Source organism: Erinaceus europaeus, chromosome 13, assembly GCF_950295315.1.
Source record: "Erinaceus europaeus chromosome 13, mEriEur2.1, whole genome shotgun sequence".
Taxonomy (NCBI): Eukaryota; Metazoa; Chordata; class Mammalia; order Eulipotyphla; family Erinaceidae; genus Erinaceus; species Erinaceus europaeus.
In genome coordinates this window covers 28,913,180-28,927,643 of record NC_080174.1, presented here as the reverse complement: position 1 = coordinate 28,927,643, position 14,464 = coordinate 28,913,180, and the positions used below count along the sequence as shown (strand labels likewise).

The window sequence follows — 14,464 nt, the reverse complement described above, 5'->3', positions numbered from 1 at the left end:
ACCTGATCTTTACACATGCAAAACATGCACTCTAATTTGGAAATGTACCCTTGTGACAACAGAAAATCCTGTAAATATTTCATCAAGAAAAGAATATTGGAATTTTGGTGGAACAAAAGACCTACACTCTACCTCCTCAGCTACCATTCATTGCTTCATATGCAATAACATCCAAATGTATTTACATTTTAAGAAAGGTTCTTTTTCTAATTGAATTTTAATTAGAGAATTTAAACTAGATGTTTCAGAGTTGCTTTATTTACTTGATTTTATTTGTTTATTTTTTATCAGAGTACAGCATACTGCTGGTTTATAGTGATGTGGGGAATTGAACCTGAGACTTTAGAGCCCTAGGCATGAAAATCAGTATGCTTTCTCCCCTGATCTGCTTTCTTCTTCTTCTTCTTCTTCTTTTTTTTTTTTTTGCCTCCAGGGTAATTTCCAAGGCTCAGTGCCTTGTTTCTGGGGACCTTTTTTTTTTTTTTTTTTTAACATTATATTGGATAGAACAGAGAAATTGGGAGGGGAGGGGAAAATAGAGAGGGATAAAAAAAGTTAGGCACCTGCAGACCTGTTTCACTGCTTGTGAAGTGACTCCCCCTGCAAGTGGGGAGCCAGAAGCTCCAACTGGGATCCTTGTGCTTTGTACTATGTGCACTTAATCCCTTAATCCACTGTACTACTGCCGGGTCCCCCTGCTTTATTCTTTTTTTTTTTTTTAATCTTTATTTATTGGATAAGGACAGGCAGAAATCAAGAGGGAAGGGGGTGACAGAGAGGGCGAGAGACAGAGAGACACCTGCAGCACTGCTTCACCACTCACAAAGCTTTCCCCCTGCAGGTGGGGACCGGGGGCTGGAACCCGCGTCCTTGTGCATTGTAATACATGCGCTTAAGGAGGTGCACCACCACCCAGCCCCTCCCCCTGCTTTATTCTTTCACCCTTCTTTTCTTTGGTAAATATTTTTGCTACGTTATATGTAATGTTGATGTGACTCTTAGATTTAAGAATGAAAACAAAAAGTAGATCTGCATGCTCTGTTAAGGATAATCAGAAAAGCATTTTTCAAAATGCTTTTCTTTCTTCTTACTTCTGTCTGTATGTATTTATTTTAGTTAATTATTTTCATTAATATTGGGACATTTTGAGTTATTTTGAATCATTTTGTAAGATTGGTGAGTTAGTGTGTCTGAAATCTTTTTATTTTAGAAAAGCTCTATAAGAATGATCCCTGATCCAAGTAGAGGTTATTTCTGAATTTATAAGGCAGGAGGGCTTCTTTATCCTGCTCTAAGAATTAAGCCCATCATAAGCAAAGTATTGCAATAAGATAAAAATACAGGATCATTTTGGCCAAGATTTTGTGTTTGTTCGTGTCCTTTGTAGTTTTCTTTTTGTCTCTGCAAATCTCTTTCTCTCTCTCTCTCTCTTTTATCAGAGTACTACTCAACTCTGGTTTATGGTGGTACGGGAGATTGAACCTGGGACTCTGGAGCCTCAAGCCTGGGATTCTGTTTGCATAACCTTTATGCTGTGTACCCCCATCCTCTGCTAGTCTCATATAATGCCATCTGTATCTTTTTTTTTTTTCCTTCTCTAAGTTTTTCTTTTTATTCAAGAATTGAAAGAAGATTATTTGTCTTCATACTTTAAAGTCCTGGATCAACCAAAGTTCGTTGGACTACCAGTAATATTTTTCCTTTTGAGTACTAAAATTTCTGTTAGACCTTATCTAATGTAAAGAATATTCATGCCTTTAAAATGTTGTCTTGGGCAGGGGTAGATAGCATAATGGTTATGCAAAGAGGCTCTCATGCCTGAGGCTCTAAAGTCCCAGGTTCAATCCCCTGCACTACCATAAGCCAGAGCTGAGCAGTGATCTGGTTAAAAAAAAAAAAAAATGTTGTCTTAATATTTACATGGCATTGACATATAATGCTACCCTTTTTTTTTCTGTGAGGGAAAATCTGCTTTTGAAATTTTGTTTAATAGAGTTTAATTAATTTCAGAATAATCTTATGACATTTTGGACACTTGTTTTATTCAAATAGAAGGCTAAAATCTTTGTCTACTTATGGTGACTGTTTAGTGAAAGGAATAGTAAATTACATTTGTTTTAGTGCCAGGAATCAAACCCAGAGCTTTAAACAGATGATATAGGTGCTGTCCACTGAGCTACATCCTTTACTCCATAAACTAGGTTTCAAACAAACAAACAAACAGAACCAGAATATAGTATTAACTTTCTTTTTTAAAATATTTATTTTATTTAGTTATTCCCTTTTGTTGCCCTTGTTTTATTGTTGTAGTTCTTGATGTCGTCATTGTTGGATAGGACAGAAAGAAATGGAGAGAGGAGGGGCAGAGAGGGGGAGAGAAGGACACCTGCAGACCTGCTTCACCGCTTATGAAGCGATTCCCCTGTAGGTGGGGAGCCGGGGGCTTGAACCAGGATCCTTATGCCGGTCCTTGCGCTTTGCACCACCTGCACTTAACCTGCTGCACTACCGCCCGACTCCCAGTGTTAACATCCATATAATAAATTTCAGGCACATTTCCGGATGCCCAGCTTCCTTCCAAGAGGATCATTGGCCCCAAAAATTATGAATTCTTAAAGTCAAAGAGAGAAGAGTTTCAGGAATATCTACAGGTATAGTATATACTCAATTTAAAATAGTATTCTTTAATTTGCCTCTTGTGCACACACTCTTTGCTCTCCAAATCTGTATTAATGTGACTACAAAATATTTAATTTTATTTTCATATGTAGAACTTAGTTGTTGTCGAAAGTATACTTTTTTTTTAAACTCATTTTATTTTTTTTTTATTTATTCCCTTTTGTTGCCCTTGTTGTTTTATTGTTGTCATAGTTGTTGGATAGGACAGAGAGAAATAGAGAGAGGAGGGGGAAGACAGAGAGGGGAGAGAAAGATAGATACCTGCAGACCTGCTTCACCACCTGTGAAGCGACTCCCCTGCAGGTGGGGAGCCAGGGGCTCGAACAGGGCTTATTCCAGGCCTTCAGCTTCACGCCACCTGTGCTTAACCTTCTGTGCTACTGCCCGACTACCGGGTTATTTTCTTATTTATTTATTTACTTATTTATTTTTATATTTATTTTCCCTTTTGTTGGCATTGTTTTTCACTGTTGTAGTTACTGATGTCATCGTTAGATAGGACAGTCACTTCACAAGTGGTGAAGCAGGTCTACAGGTGTCTTATCTTTCTCTCCCCCTGTCTTCCCCTCTCCTTTTCTCTGTGTCCTATCCAACAATATCGACATCAGTAACAACAACAATAACTACAATAAAACAAGGGCAACAAAAGGGAAAATAAATAAAAAATATTTAAAAAGAAAAAGAAAATAACCCATGAAATACCATATATTTCCTTAGGGAGAAAAAAATTTTAGTTTTATTTTAAAGTGTCTTATGTGGAGAGCTAATAGAAGCAAGAAAGAAAAGTATTTGATATAAATTTAAATGAAGCATAAGAATGATAGATGGTTTTTGTTATTTTTATATTGTTTTTCTGTTTAATGCTATGTTTAACATTTTCTGGTGAGTACATTGAGACTTAAGTGCATATAGAAGTATGAAATTGTACTTCTAAATTTATATAATACTGTAATCCAATGATAAGCCAATAAAATTTTAATTAAAAACTTTTGGTTTGAGAAGTTAAGAAATAAATGGAATCTTTTTGTGTTAGAGGTTAAACGGAATTTAAGAACAGTAGGTAGTTTTTGTTATTTCATTTTATTCTGTTTTATTTGCTTCCAGGTAACCGCAGGGCTCGGTGCCTGCACTACGAATCCACTGCTCCTAGCAGTCACTTTTCCCCATTTTCATTGAGTGTGACGGAGAATAATTGAGAGAGAAGGGAAAGATAGAGAAGGAGAAAGACACCTGCAGACCTGCTTCACCGCTTGTGAAGGGTACTATGTGCCCTTAACCTGGTGCACTATCTCCTGGCCCCTATTTCCTTTGATTTTTACATATAATGTTTTCTGAACTTTGGAATCTTTCCCTCTGTTTTATTTTTTAATTCCTTTACTTTTGAAGTTTGTCGATATTTTCCCAGTTATTTTGGGACCTTCTGATTTTTTCACCAGGGTTAGTCGTGGAAACCATTTTTTCCCTTTCTTTCTTTCTTTCTTTCTTTCTTTCTTTCTTTCTTTCTTTCTTTTTTCTTTTATTTTTTATCTGGTAGGACAGAGAGAAACTGAGAGGAGATGGAAAAATAGGAGAGGGGGAGAAAAGTAGAAGACACCTGCAAACCTGCTTCACCACTGGTAAAGCTTTCTCCTTCCAAGTGGGAATGGAAATTGAATCCAGGTCCTTGCCCATGGGTAGCCCAGACCCCCCCCCCCGACTGCATTTTTTTTTTTTTAACATTTGGGACTAAATCCATTGTTTTTTAAAAATGTGTTTGTATTGTATTATATAAACAATGTCGTTGGTACATTATTTCCATTGGTAGTTCAGTCAGATTAAAATTTCCTTATTTAAAAATTATCTAAAATTATCATTTTTCTTTAATACAGTGTTTAAGTGGATACTTTGATATTTTTTTTCCAAGTCATTTTACTGTGGAAATAATGGTTTACAGAACAGTTGTTGGCACATTCTTATCTTCTTGTCATAAATGTCACCATTCCACTTTCATCACCAATCCAAGCCCCCCCTCATTATTGTTAATTTACTTTTTTACAAAATCTTTTATTTGGGCATGGAATTTTCTGTTTTTATTGTGTGTTAATTCAGTTAAATATGGGTACTTATTGGTAAAAAAAAAATAGATACTTTTAAAATTAAAATATTTAGGTGGAGAGATAGCATCGTGATTATACAAAAATACTTTTATGCCTGAGGCTCTGAGGTCCCAGGTTCAATTTCCAACACCACCATAAGCCATTGCTGACCAGTGCTTTCATTAAAAAAATAAATAAAAGTAAAAATTAATGGGGGTTGGGCAGTAGCATATAGTACTGAGCACAAGGACCAGTATAAGGATCCCACTTTGAGCTGCACCCTGCCCCCAAATACAGAGGTGTCAATTCACAAGCGGTGAAGCAGGTCTGCAGGTGCCTCTCTCTCTCTCCTCCTCTCTGTCTTCCTCTCCTATCTGAATCTCTGTCTGTCCTATCCAGCAACAGCACCAGCAGCAACAACAGTAACAGCAACAACAGTTATAAAAAGATGACTGCTAGGAGCAGTGGATTTGTAGGGCAAGCACCAAGCAAGCCCCAGCAATAACCCAGGAAGAAAAAAAAAAGTTAACGTTGTAAAGGGGTATTGCACTATAGTCCTTGTGTTTGACTATTGACAGCCCCCAAATAATTTTCAGTGTAATTTTTTTGATATGATGTGAAAATTTGGATATGAAATAACCATAAATTACTGCAAGAATATCTGAACACAATATGTATTAGTTAACCCGTGTTTTTGTTGATAAAACTAGTCCATTGATTGAACTGATTTATTTATTTATTTTTTTAAGAATGAGAGTACTTTATTCTAGAAGAAATATTTTCTGGTAATAGGGAATTGAAGATTACAGTATTACTATTTTTAATTAGTGATTTAATATTGATTTGTAAAATTATGAGATAATGGGTATAATTCTTTTTTAGAATTTTTTAAATATTTATTTATTTTGCCTTTTGTTGCCCTTGTTGTTTTATTGTTGTAGTTGTTGATGTTGTCATTGTTGGATAGAACAAAAAATGATAGAGAGAAATGGAGAGAGGAGGGGAAGACAGGGGGAGAGAAAGACAGAAACCTACAGACTTGCTTCACCACCTGTGAAGCGACTCCCCTGCATGTGGGGTACCAGGGGCTCAAACCAGATCCTTACTCTGGTCCTTGCGCTTTGCACCACATGTGCTTAACCCGCTGCACTACTGCCCGGCTCCATAATTCTTTTTTTTTTTTTTTTTTCATTTTTTTCCCTTTATTGGGGGATTAATGTTTTACATTTGACAGTAAATAAAATAGTTTATACATGTATAACATTTTTCAGTTTTCCATATAACTTATGGAATATACAACCCCCACTAGGTCCTCTGTCAATAGGGTTATAATTCACACTGTTCCCACCACCAGAGTTCTGGTCTCCATTTCCTCCATTGGAAACTGCAGTAGTTCTCCCAAGGTCCAGACATTGGTTGACCCCTATCTATCTATCTATCTATCTATCTATCTATCTATCTATCTATCATCTCATTTTTTTCCTATGGTCCTGTCTTCTTTTCTAAGTCAGACCTACAACTATTGCTATTTCCCAGTGTCCTTTCTTTTTTCCTCCTCTCTCTCTGGGTCTTGATAGAATTGGAGTTCAGAGCTCTTTGGTAATCTTCCCCTAACATTTCTCCCCCTCTAGGGGTATGGACCAGATTTCTTTTGAGGGTGCAGAAGGTGGGATTTCTATCTTCTGTAACTGCTTCTCCTCAGGACATGGGCGTTGGCAGGTCACTCCATACCCCCAGCCTATATCTGTCTGACCCTAGTTGGTTAGGGTGCTGGAGAGGTGAGGTTCTGGGACAAACTTGGTGAGGTTGTCTGCCCAGGGAAGTCAGGATGGAATCATAGTAACATTTGCAACTTGATGGCTGAAAGGCTGTGAGATACAAAGTTTGACAAACAATAAAATTAAAACAGTACATGGGCAGGGATAGATAGCATGCTGGTTATGCAAACAGACTGAGGCTCCAAAGTTGCAGGTTCAATCCCCTACACCACCATAAGCTGGAGCTGAGCAGTGCTCTGGTAGAAAACAAACAAAAAGATGGTAAACAGGAACCCAAAATAGGAATAGAGTAGATGAGAATAGGGATCTCAGGGTGGAGAGAAGCTAGGAAGTCTATTTTAGGTAAATTCCTAGGGGCTCATGATTTTAGTAATTTTTGTTTGAGCTCAATAGGTAACATGCAAATGGACTAAAAACATTGTCTGAGAAGATGTAGTTAGAGTTTAGAATAGGGCTAGGAAACTGGGATAGGATAGAGAGTAGCTCCCAAACTTGAAGAAAGTGTATATATAAATACAGTTAACTGTTTACTCCATCAATCTGACCCAGGACCTATATATATATATTCACATTTAGTACAAGAGCCTGAGTCCCTGTCAGTCTGAGCTTGCAGTCCATGGTCACAGCTGGGGACATTCTAGGCTGTACTCATTTCAGGACCAGTTTTCCTTGAGTAGCAGAGTAGGATGATCTGGCTTCCCTTTGGAGAGTGAGGCAGTTCCTACCATTAATTGCTTTATAGTGAGGGCAAGTCCTAGAGAGAGAGACCCACAAGAGGGCTTACAATGATGTTCCTGATGGAAGTGGCCAGTGATAGAGGAGAGGGATATATTAGATGTCTGTCTAGACCTATCATATATCTATGTGGGAATCCAAGGATTACCTGACTAGAGCCCCAGATGATGGGGTGGCCTGGTATTGACCAAAAAGACCATCATTGAAGTGTGCCAATCTCTTGCCCTTTTCCAACTTTTGTAGTTTTTTTTTTTTTTCAATCTGATGAACTTGGACTTTCTCCCAGTTGTTAAAGCATTGAGTGTCATTTGTTGTATCCTAATTGGTGTTAGGTTTGTGGGGTCTGACCTCAAGGTACGGAGGAAATAGACCTAGGATTTTAGTGGGGTCTTAGTTAAGTGATGATTTTGACAAAGGTTGTCATAGGGACAGTAGTTGTTCTTTAGTTGATTTTTTAATTTATTTTTATTTTTTGCCAGTATATCTCTTGGCCAGTTGTATACAATGTTTCTTCTAGAGATTATCAAGGGTTGACAGTAATGTTGGTACTGTCAGAAGAGATTTGGGATACATCTTACTTTTTTTTTGTCTAGTTATTTGAGTAGAATGACTAATGGAAGTGAAGTAGGTGATATGAGAGGAGGATGTCTAGGGCTAAGTAGTAAATATTGAATTAGACTATTTATGGTGCTTTCTTTAGACCTTTCTATTTGCTTTCTGAAATTATTAGGTCTAAATCTAATCACAGCGGACTATTGAGCACTTTTACTTTGAGGTATATAGTTCTCCCTGATTTATGGATATGTGTATACATGTACCCATTTCCCTGGGCCTTAGTCTATATCTAGGGTCTGTATGTTTGTTAGAGAGTGTGCTATTTGAAAATGGAACTAGGTAGTCCCATGTGTTATGAAAGGTCTCACCAGATTATTGGAGTTGGAAGGTTGGCATCTTTGACTTGGTGTCTCTGGCTACAGTCCAAAATGAAAAGGTAGTAGCGCCATAATGTGGCATGGTGGCACTGTTTGCATTGATTTAGTTGAGCTCAGCAGAGGCAATATAGCAGGGTAAGGGATCAAGAGAAGAGGCGTCAAGAAAGGCAGAGTTCCAGAGGTTGCAGGACGAGGAGAAATAAGGATTTTAAGGAAAATGGGGAAGGTTCCTTGCTGTCTTAGAGTTTAAGAAGGTAATAGATAATTATTTTTATAGCCAAGTTACTTAGGAGCTTAGTTTACTTTGCAAATCCCATGGTTAGAATTTATCATACTATACTTGACCTCACCATGGTTTATGTCATTTACCGTTATCTACTAATAACTATATCTTAGGTGATCCTGATTTATCTGGTCTAAGGTTACTCAGGATTTGGGTAAAAAAGTTATTTTTAGAAATACTGTAGCAATTTTTTTCTTTACTTATATTTATTATTTTGTTGCCCTTTATTGTTGTAGTTATTATTGTTGTCATCAATGTTGGATAGGACAGAGAGAAATGGAGAGCAGAGGGGGAGAGAAAGATAGACATCTGCAGACCTGCTTCACCGATTGTGAAATGACTCCCCTGCAGGTGGGGAGCCGGAGGCTTGAACTGGGATCCTTATACAGGTCCTTGCACTTTGCGCCACATGCGCTTAACCCACTGTACTACCTACCGCCTGACCCCCGTGTAACAATTTTTTAAATGTTTATTTATTCCCTTTTGTTGTCCTTGTTGTTTTATTGTTGTTGTTATTGATGTCATTGTTGTTGGATAGGACAGAGAGAAATGGAGAGAAGATGGAAAAACAGAGGGGGAGAGAGACACTTGCAGACCTGCTTCACTGCCTGTGAAGCGAACCAGGATCTTTACTCTGGTCCTTGTGCTTCATGCCACATGCCCTTAACCTGCTATGCTACCATCCAGTTCCCTGCTGTAACACTTTAAGCCCAGTGTTAGAATAAAAAAATATGGAATGCTTCAAGAATTTGGGGTCATCCTTGTACAAGGAGCCATGCTAATCTTCTGTGTGTGTGTGTGTGTGTGTGTTTTAACCTGGAGCAATGTTAAGCTTTAGCTTCTGGTGTTATGGGGGACTGAATTTGGGCCTTTGGAGCCTCAGGCATAAGAGTCTGTTTGCATAACCATTATGTTATCCACGCTCCACCATTCATGTCTGTGTCATTCCAATTTTAGTGTATGTGCTGCTGATGCACTGGTATTTCTTTTATATAGATTCAACTCATGATATTTTGCAACTGATTTAGAGGCACTGCGTCTTAGTGATCACCTTGATGGGAGTAAAACAAAACAGCACAGCAAAGTAATCTGAAAAACCACAGCTCAGATTTGTTTGTCTTACTTGCTATGTACTGTTCACTCTAAAAATGCAATTACGTTATTCTGAATATAAATTAACTTTGGGAACTCAGTGTTATTTTTTTGGTTAAAGAATAATTTTGGTCACCCTTCTATATATACACACTGTATTTCTTCTTTTCTTTTTTGTTCATTTAAGAAACTTCTACAACATCCAGAACTGAGTAATAGTCAACTTCTGGCAGATTTTCTCTCTCCCAATGGTGGGGAAACACAGTTTCTTGATAAGATACTTCCAGATGTAAATCTTGGTAAGTCAGTTTAAAGAGTCATATATATTTGGATAAACTGTTTGAAATTAACTTAGAAAAATTGTTTATGTAGTGAACTTCAAAGGATCTCTTGTACAACATTATTAGGAATTTAAAGGGGAAAACTATTTGGAAAAGTATTTTGCTATAAAACTGAATGACCCAGCAATTCCTCTGTAAGACACTGGAGAATCTTGTATCTACATATAAGAGTTATTATAGCAGCATTTTTTAAAACAATTTTTATATATTTATTTTCCCTTTTGTTGCCCTTGTTGTTGTAGTTATTATTGTTGGTATTTATGTCTTCGTCATTGTTGGGTAGGACAGAGAGAAATGGAGAGAGGGGAGACAGAGCGGGGGAGAGAAAGACAGACACCTGCAGACCTGCTTCACTGCTTGTGAAGTGACTCCCCTGAAGGTGGGGACCCAGGGGCTCAAACAGGGATCCTTACACCAGTCCTTGTGCTTGGTGCCACATGCACTTAACCCACTGCGCTACCACCTGACCCCAGCAGCATTGTTTATAAGACATTGCCCAACTAGAAATAATGCAAATATTTATCAGATGTGAAATAGATAAACTTGTGGTAGATTTCTAAGATGAATACCTATACTGTATAGTTAACTTGCAGTAATGTAGGTAATCCTGAAAACATGTTGGGTAAAAGATGCAATAAACACTATATATAACACTATATATACATTGATTTCTTTTGTATAAAGTTTGAAAAAGCTGGAAAAGTTTTAGTAGTGGTAGCACACTGGGTTAAGTGCACATAGTATAAAGTGCAAGGACTGGCAGCTTAGCACAAGGATCCAAGTTGGAGCCCCTGGCTCCCCACCTGCAGGGGTGTCACTTCACAAGTAGTGAAGCAGGTCTGCAGGTGTCTGTCTTTCTCTCCTCTCTATTTTCCCTTCCTCTCTCAATTTTTCTCTACCCTATCCCAATAAGAATAAAAGGGGGGGGGGGGGAGAATGAGCTCCAGGAACAGTGGATTCATAGTGCTGGCACTGAGCCCCAGCAATAATCCTGGAGCTTAAAAAAAAAAGTTTCAATAAAGTTGTTTAAAAAAAATGCATATTTCTAAATATGTTATTTAATAAGAGTTGAAGAGTTGCATATAGAGAAAAATGTATTTGTTAAAAGTTATAAGTGGGGGCTGGGCTGTGTAGGCAGCATAATGGTTATGTAAGTGACTTTCAAGCCTGAGGCTCTGAGCTCATAGCTTTAAAAGCCAGAACTGAGCAATGCTCTGGTAAAACTGAACAAAACATAACTACAAGTGGATATTTGGCTTGCATCTGTATCTCTTCAAATGACTACATTTATTTGAGCCAAAATATTTTCTTTGTGTGCAGGGAGTCTTTTATTAGGAGAAAACATAAGGACATTTTCTATTTGGTTCTATATTTTTTAGGAGATAGAATTGGGTAAGTCTGACAGGTTTTGACTAAAAGAGAACAAAAATGATCAAAGATGATCCATCCATGTTTTTATTTTGAAAACCAAATGAATTTTTTTTTAAAGATTTTATTTATTTATTAATGAGAAACATAGGAGGAGAGAGAAAGAGCCAGACATCACTCTGGTACATGTGCTGCCGGGGATTGAACTCAGGACCTCATGCTTGAAAGTCTGATGCTTTATCCACTGCACCACCTCCCGGACCACCAAATGAATGTTTTTACTGGCTGAGATAAGGAATAAATTAGGGTGATCTAGGAGGTGGCGCAGTGGATGGAGTGTTGAGCTCTCAAGCATGAGGTCCCAGGTTTAGTCCCTGGCAGCACATGTACCAGAGTGATGTCTAGTTCTTTCTCTCCTGTCTTTCTCATGAATAAATAAATAAAATATTTTTTTTTAAAAAGGAATAGATTAGGGGTAACTCCATTTTGTTGACTTGTAAAATCCAGTTGAAGGAGTTTAATAAGACGAGAGACCAAGAAACATTTTTAAAAAATAGAGATATAAGTTTGTTGAAATCAGATTGAACAAATAATTTGGTTTAGCAAGAACATGTAGAAGAGAGAATTGCAAAGGATAAAATTATCTAAAGAGCCAGGATAATTCTAAGGAGACAGGGATAATATTGAGGGATGCTAGTATAGAAACAATCTAGTAGGCAGGTTGTGTGATTTGCATGTTGTAAAATGATCTCTACTTTTACTTTCTATTATTATGTCTTTTTTTTTTCTTTTGCCGCCAGGGTTATTGCTGGTGCCTGCACCATGAATCCACTGCTCCTGGAGGCTGTTTTCCCTTTTTTTTTGTTGCCCTTGTTGTGGTTATTATTGTTATTGTTGATGTCGTTCGTTGCTGGATAGGACAGAGAGAAATGGAGAGAGATGGGGAAGACAGAGGGGGAAAGAAAGACACCTGCAGACCTGCTTCACCACCTGTGAATCGACTCCCCTGCAGGTGGGGAGCTAGGGCTCGAACCGGGATCCTTATGCTGGTGCCTGTGCTCACCGCCTTGTGCGCTCAACCCGCTGCGCTACCACCCAACCCCCTCTATTATGTCTTAACCTCTTGCTACAAGTCTTTTTCTAAATTAACTGAAAGAAATTTAACCTATATTTTCCAATCTTGACTAATTTTAATTATTTCTAAATACTTGGAAAGATCTCAAGATGTTTGATACATTTTATAATAAGGAAATCTGGAGATAAGGTCAAGAAATCTTGGCTAAAGGATTAGAATATAAATCTAAAAAATTAAGGGGCCAGGTGGTGGTGTACTGGGTTTAAGCACACATAGTGTGAAGCACAAGAACCTGCCCAAAGAGCCCAGTTGGAAGTCCCCAGTTCCACACCTGGAAGGGGGGTTGCTTCACAAGTGGTAAAACGAGTCAGCAGTTTTTTTGTTTTTTTTTTACCAGAACACTGTTCAGTTCTCGCTTATGGTGGTGCGGGGAATTGAACCTGGGATGTTGGAGTCTCAGGCATGAAAGTCCTTTTGCATAACCATTATGCTATCTACCTTCCACCCAGGTCTGCAGTCCCCCCCCAGGGTTATTGCCGAGGCTCAGTGCTTGCACCATGAATCCACTGCTCCTGGAGACCATTTTTCCCCCTTTTGTTGCCCTTGTTGTTCCATCATTGTTGTGGCTATTATTATTATTGTTGTTTTTCGGGGTGTCTCTCTCCTTCTCCGGCAGGGTGTCCTCCAGGGGAAAGGTAACGGGCTGGTTCTTTCTCGCTCACGACAGGGGTGACACGAAGTAAAAGACACCAGGGGACTCTTAGCGTGAATCTAGAATCTGAGTCCTTGAGTCCCAGAATCCTAGAGTCCGTTTATTAGCAAAATTGACATGAGTTAAATAGAAAAGCAATGGAGGTAATTATTTTTGCAATATGACAGAAATTACAGGTTTCTTAACAGTCAGCATGCCCCTAAGGTAGGGGGTTGGTATGACAGGAATTGATGAGATACAAGACAGTTATTTTGCATAACACAAGCAACTTAATTATCCAAAGGTATTTGAGAGAAGCATAGGGGTTAAACCCGTAGGGTGAGACAGAGAGAAGATGGATATCAAAAGGCCATATCGTTTGGCATTTCTCTTGTCTGGGGTCTGAGGTGTGTGATGAAGTGTGTGATAAGGTGTGTTCTTCTGTGATCAGAAGGTGACTTTGAATGAGTGAATCTGTGGCCATGTGGCCTGCAGTTAATGGAGGGAAGTACTGGGGTATCTGTGGGCCTGAGAATCAAGAAGGAAAGAACCAAGTCTGAGTTTCCCCCCTTATGCTCACCTCGGTTGAGAGAGACTTACCAAGAGGTTATGTTCTCAGACCTCCATCCAAAGATGGGGGTGGTTCTCCCTAAGCTCTATCAGGCTCACACATGTTCCCAACAGTTGTCGCTATCTTTGGATAGGCCAGAGAGAAATCGAGAGAGGAGGGGAAGACAGATGGGGAGAGAAAGATACCTACAGACCTGCTTCACCACCTGTGGAGCAACTCCCCTGCAGGTGGGGAGCCAGGGACTCATATCGGGATCATTATGCCGGTCCTTGCGCTTTACGCCACCTGCGCTTAACCCGCTGCACTACCGCCCAACTCCCAGGTCAGCAGTTTTTATCTGTCTTTCTCTCCCCCTCTCTGTCTCCCTTTCCTCTCTCAATTTCTCTCTGTCCTATCCAATAAAATGGAAAAAAATGGCCTCCAGGAGCAGTGGATTCGTAATACCGGTACTGAGGCCCAGCAATAACCCTGGAGGGAAAATAAAATATAATAATAAATAAATTTAAAAATATACTTGTATTATATAAATTATTCACGGTCATGGTAAAAATTCAAATAATTGAGAATATTGTAACATTAAGACCTCCCTCCTACCCCACTATCCCAGTCCCCACAGAAAACTGGTTAATGGACATATTAGAATAAGCACATCCCAAAGTCCCACCTCTGTACACATTTGTGTAACTCCAGCTTTGAATAGGTAGGGATTTGTAGTCATAATAAAGTTGTGAATGTTGCCCCTCAAAAACAGAATATACATGTTTTAAAATTAATCTATCTTGAATAGAGATAGAAATTGAGAGGGGAGAGGAAGAGTCATCTGCAGCCCTGCTTACCACTTGTG

The 14,464-nt window shown here is 38.7% G+C and overlaps 1 protein-coding gene and 1 pseudogene across 11 annotated transcripts in view; one reads left to right on the top strand and one right to left on the bottom strand.

Moving 5' to 3' along the window:
- The window catches only part of SNX14 (sorting nexin 14), a 98,084-nt gene that overhangs the window by 72,862 nt on the left and 10,758 nt on the right, over positions 1-14,464 (top strand). For all 11 annotated transcript variants that reach the window (XR_009553680.1, XR_009553679.1, XM_016193579.2 and 8 more), the window contains 2 exons: positions 2,551-2,651; positions 9,762-9,873. Coding sequence is in view for 9 of the 11 variants with exons in the window: in XM_016193579.2 (XP_016049065.1) it covers positions 2,551-2,651; positions 9,762-9,873 (213 nt within the window). In the remaining 2 variants the exon portion in view is untranslated. The remainder of the gene's footprint in view (positions 1-2,550; positions 2,652-9,761; positions 9,874-14,464) is intronic.
- On the bottom strand, positions 9,208-9,459 carry LOC132532516 (U6 spliceosomal RNA; annotated as a pseudogene).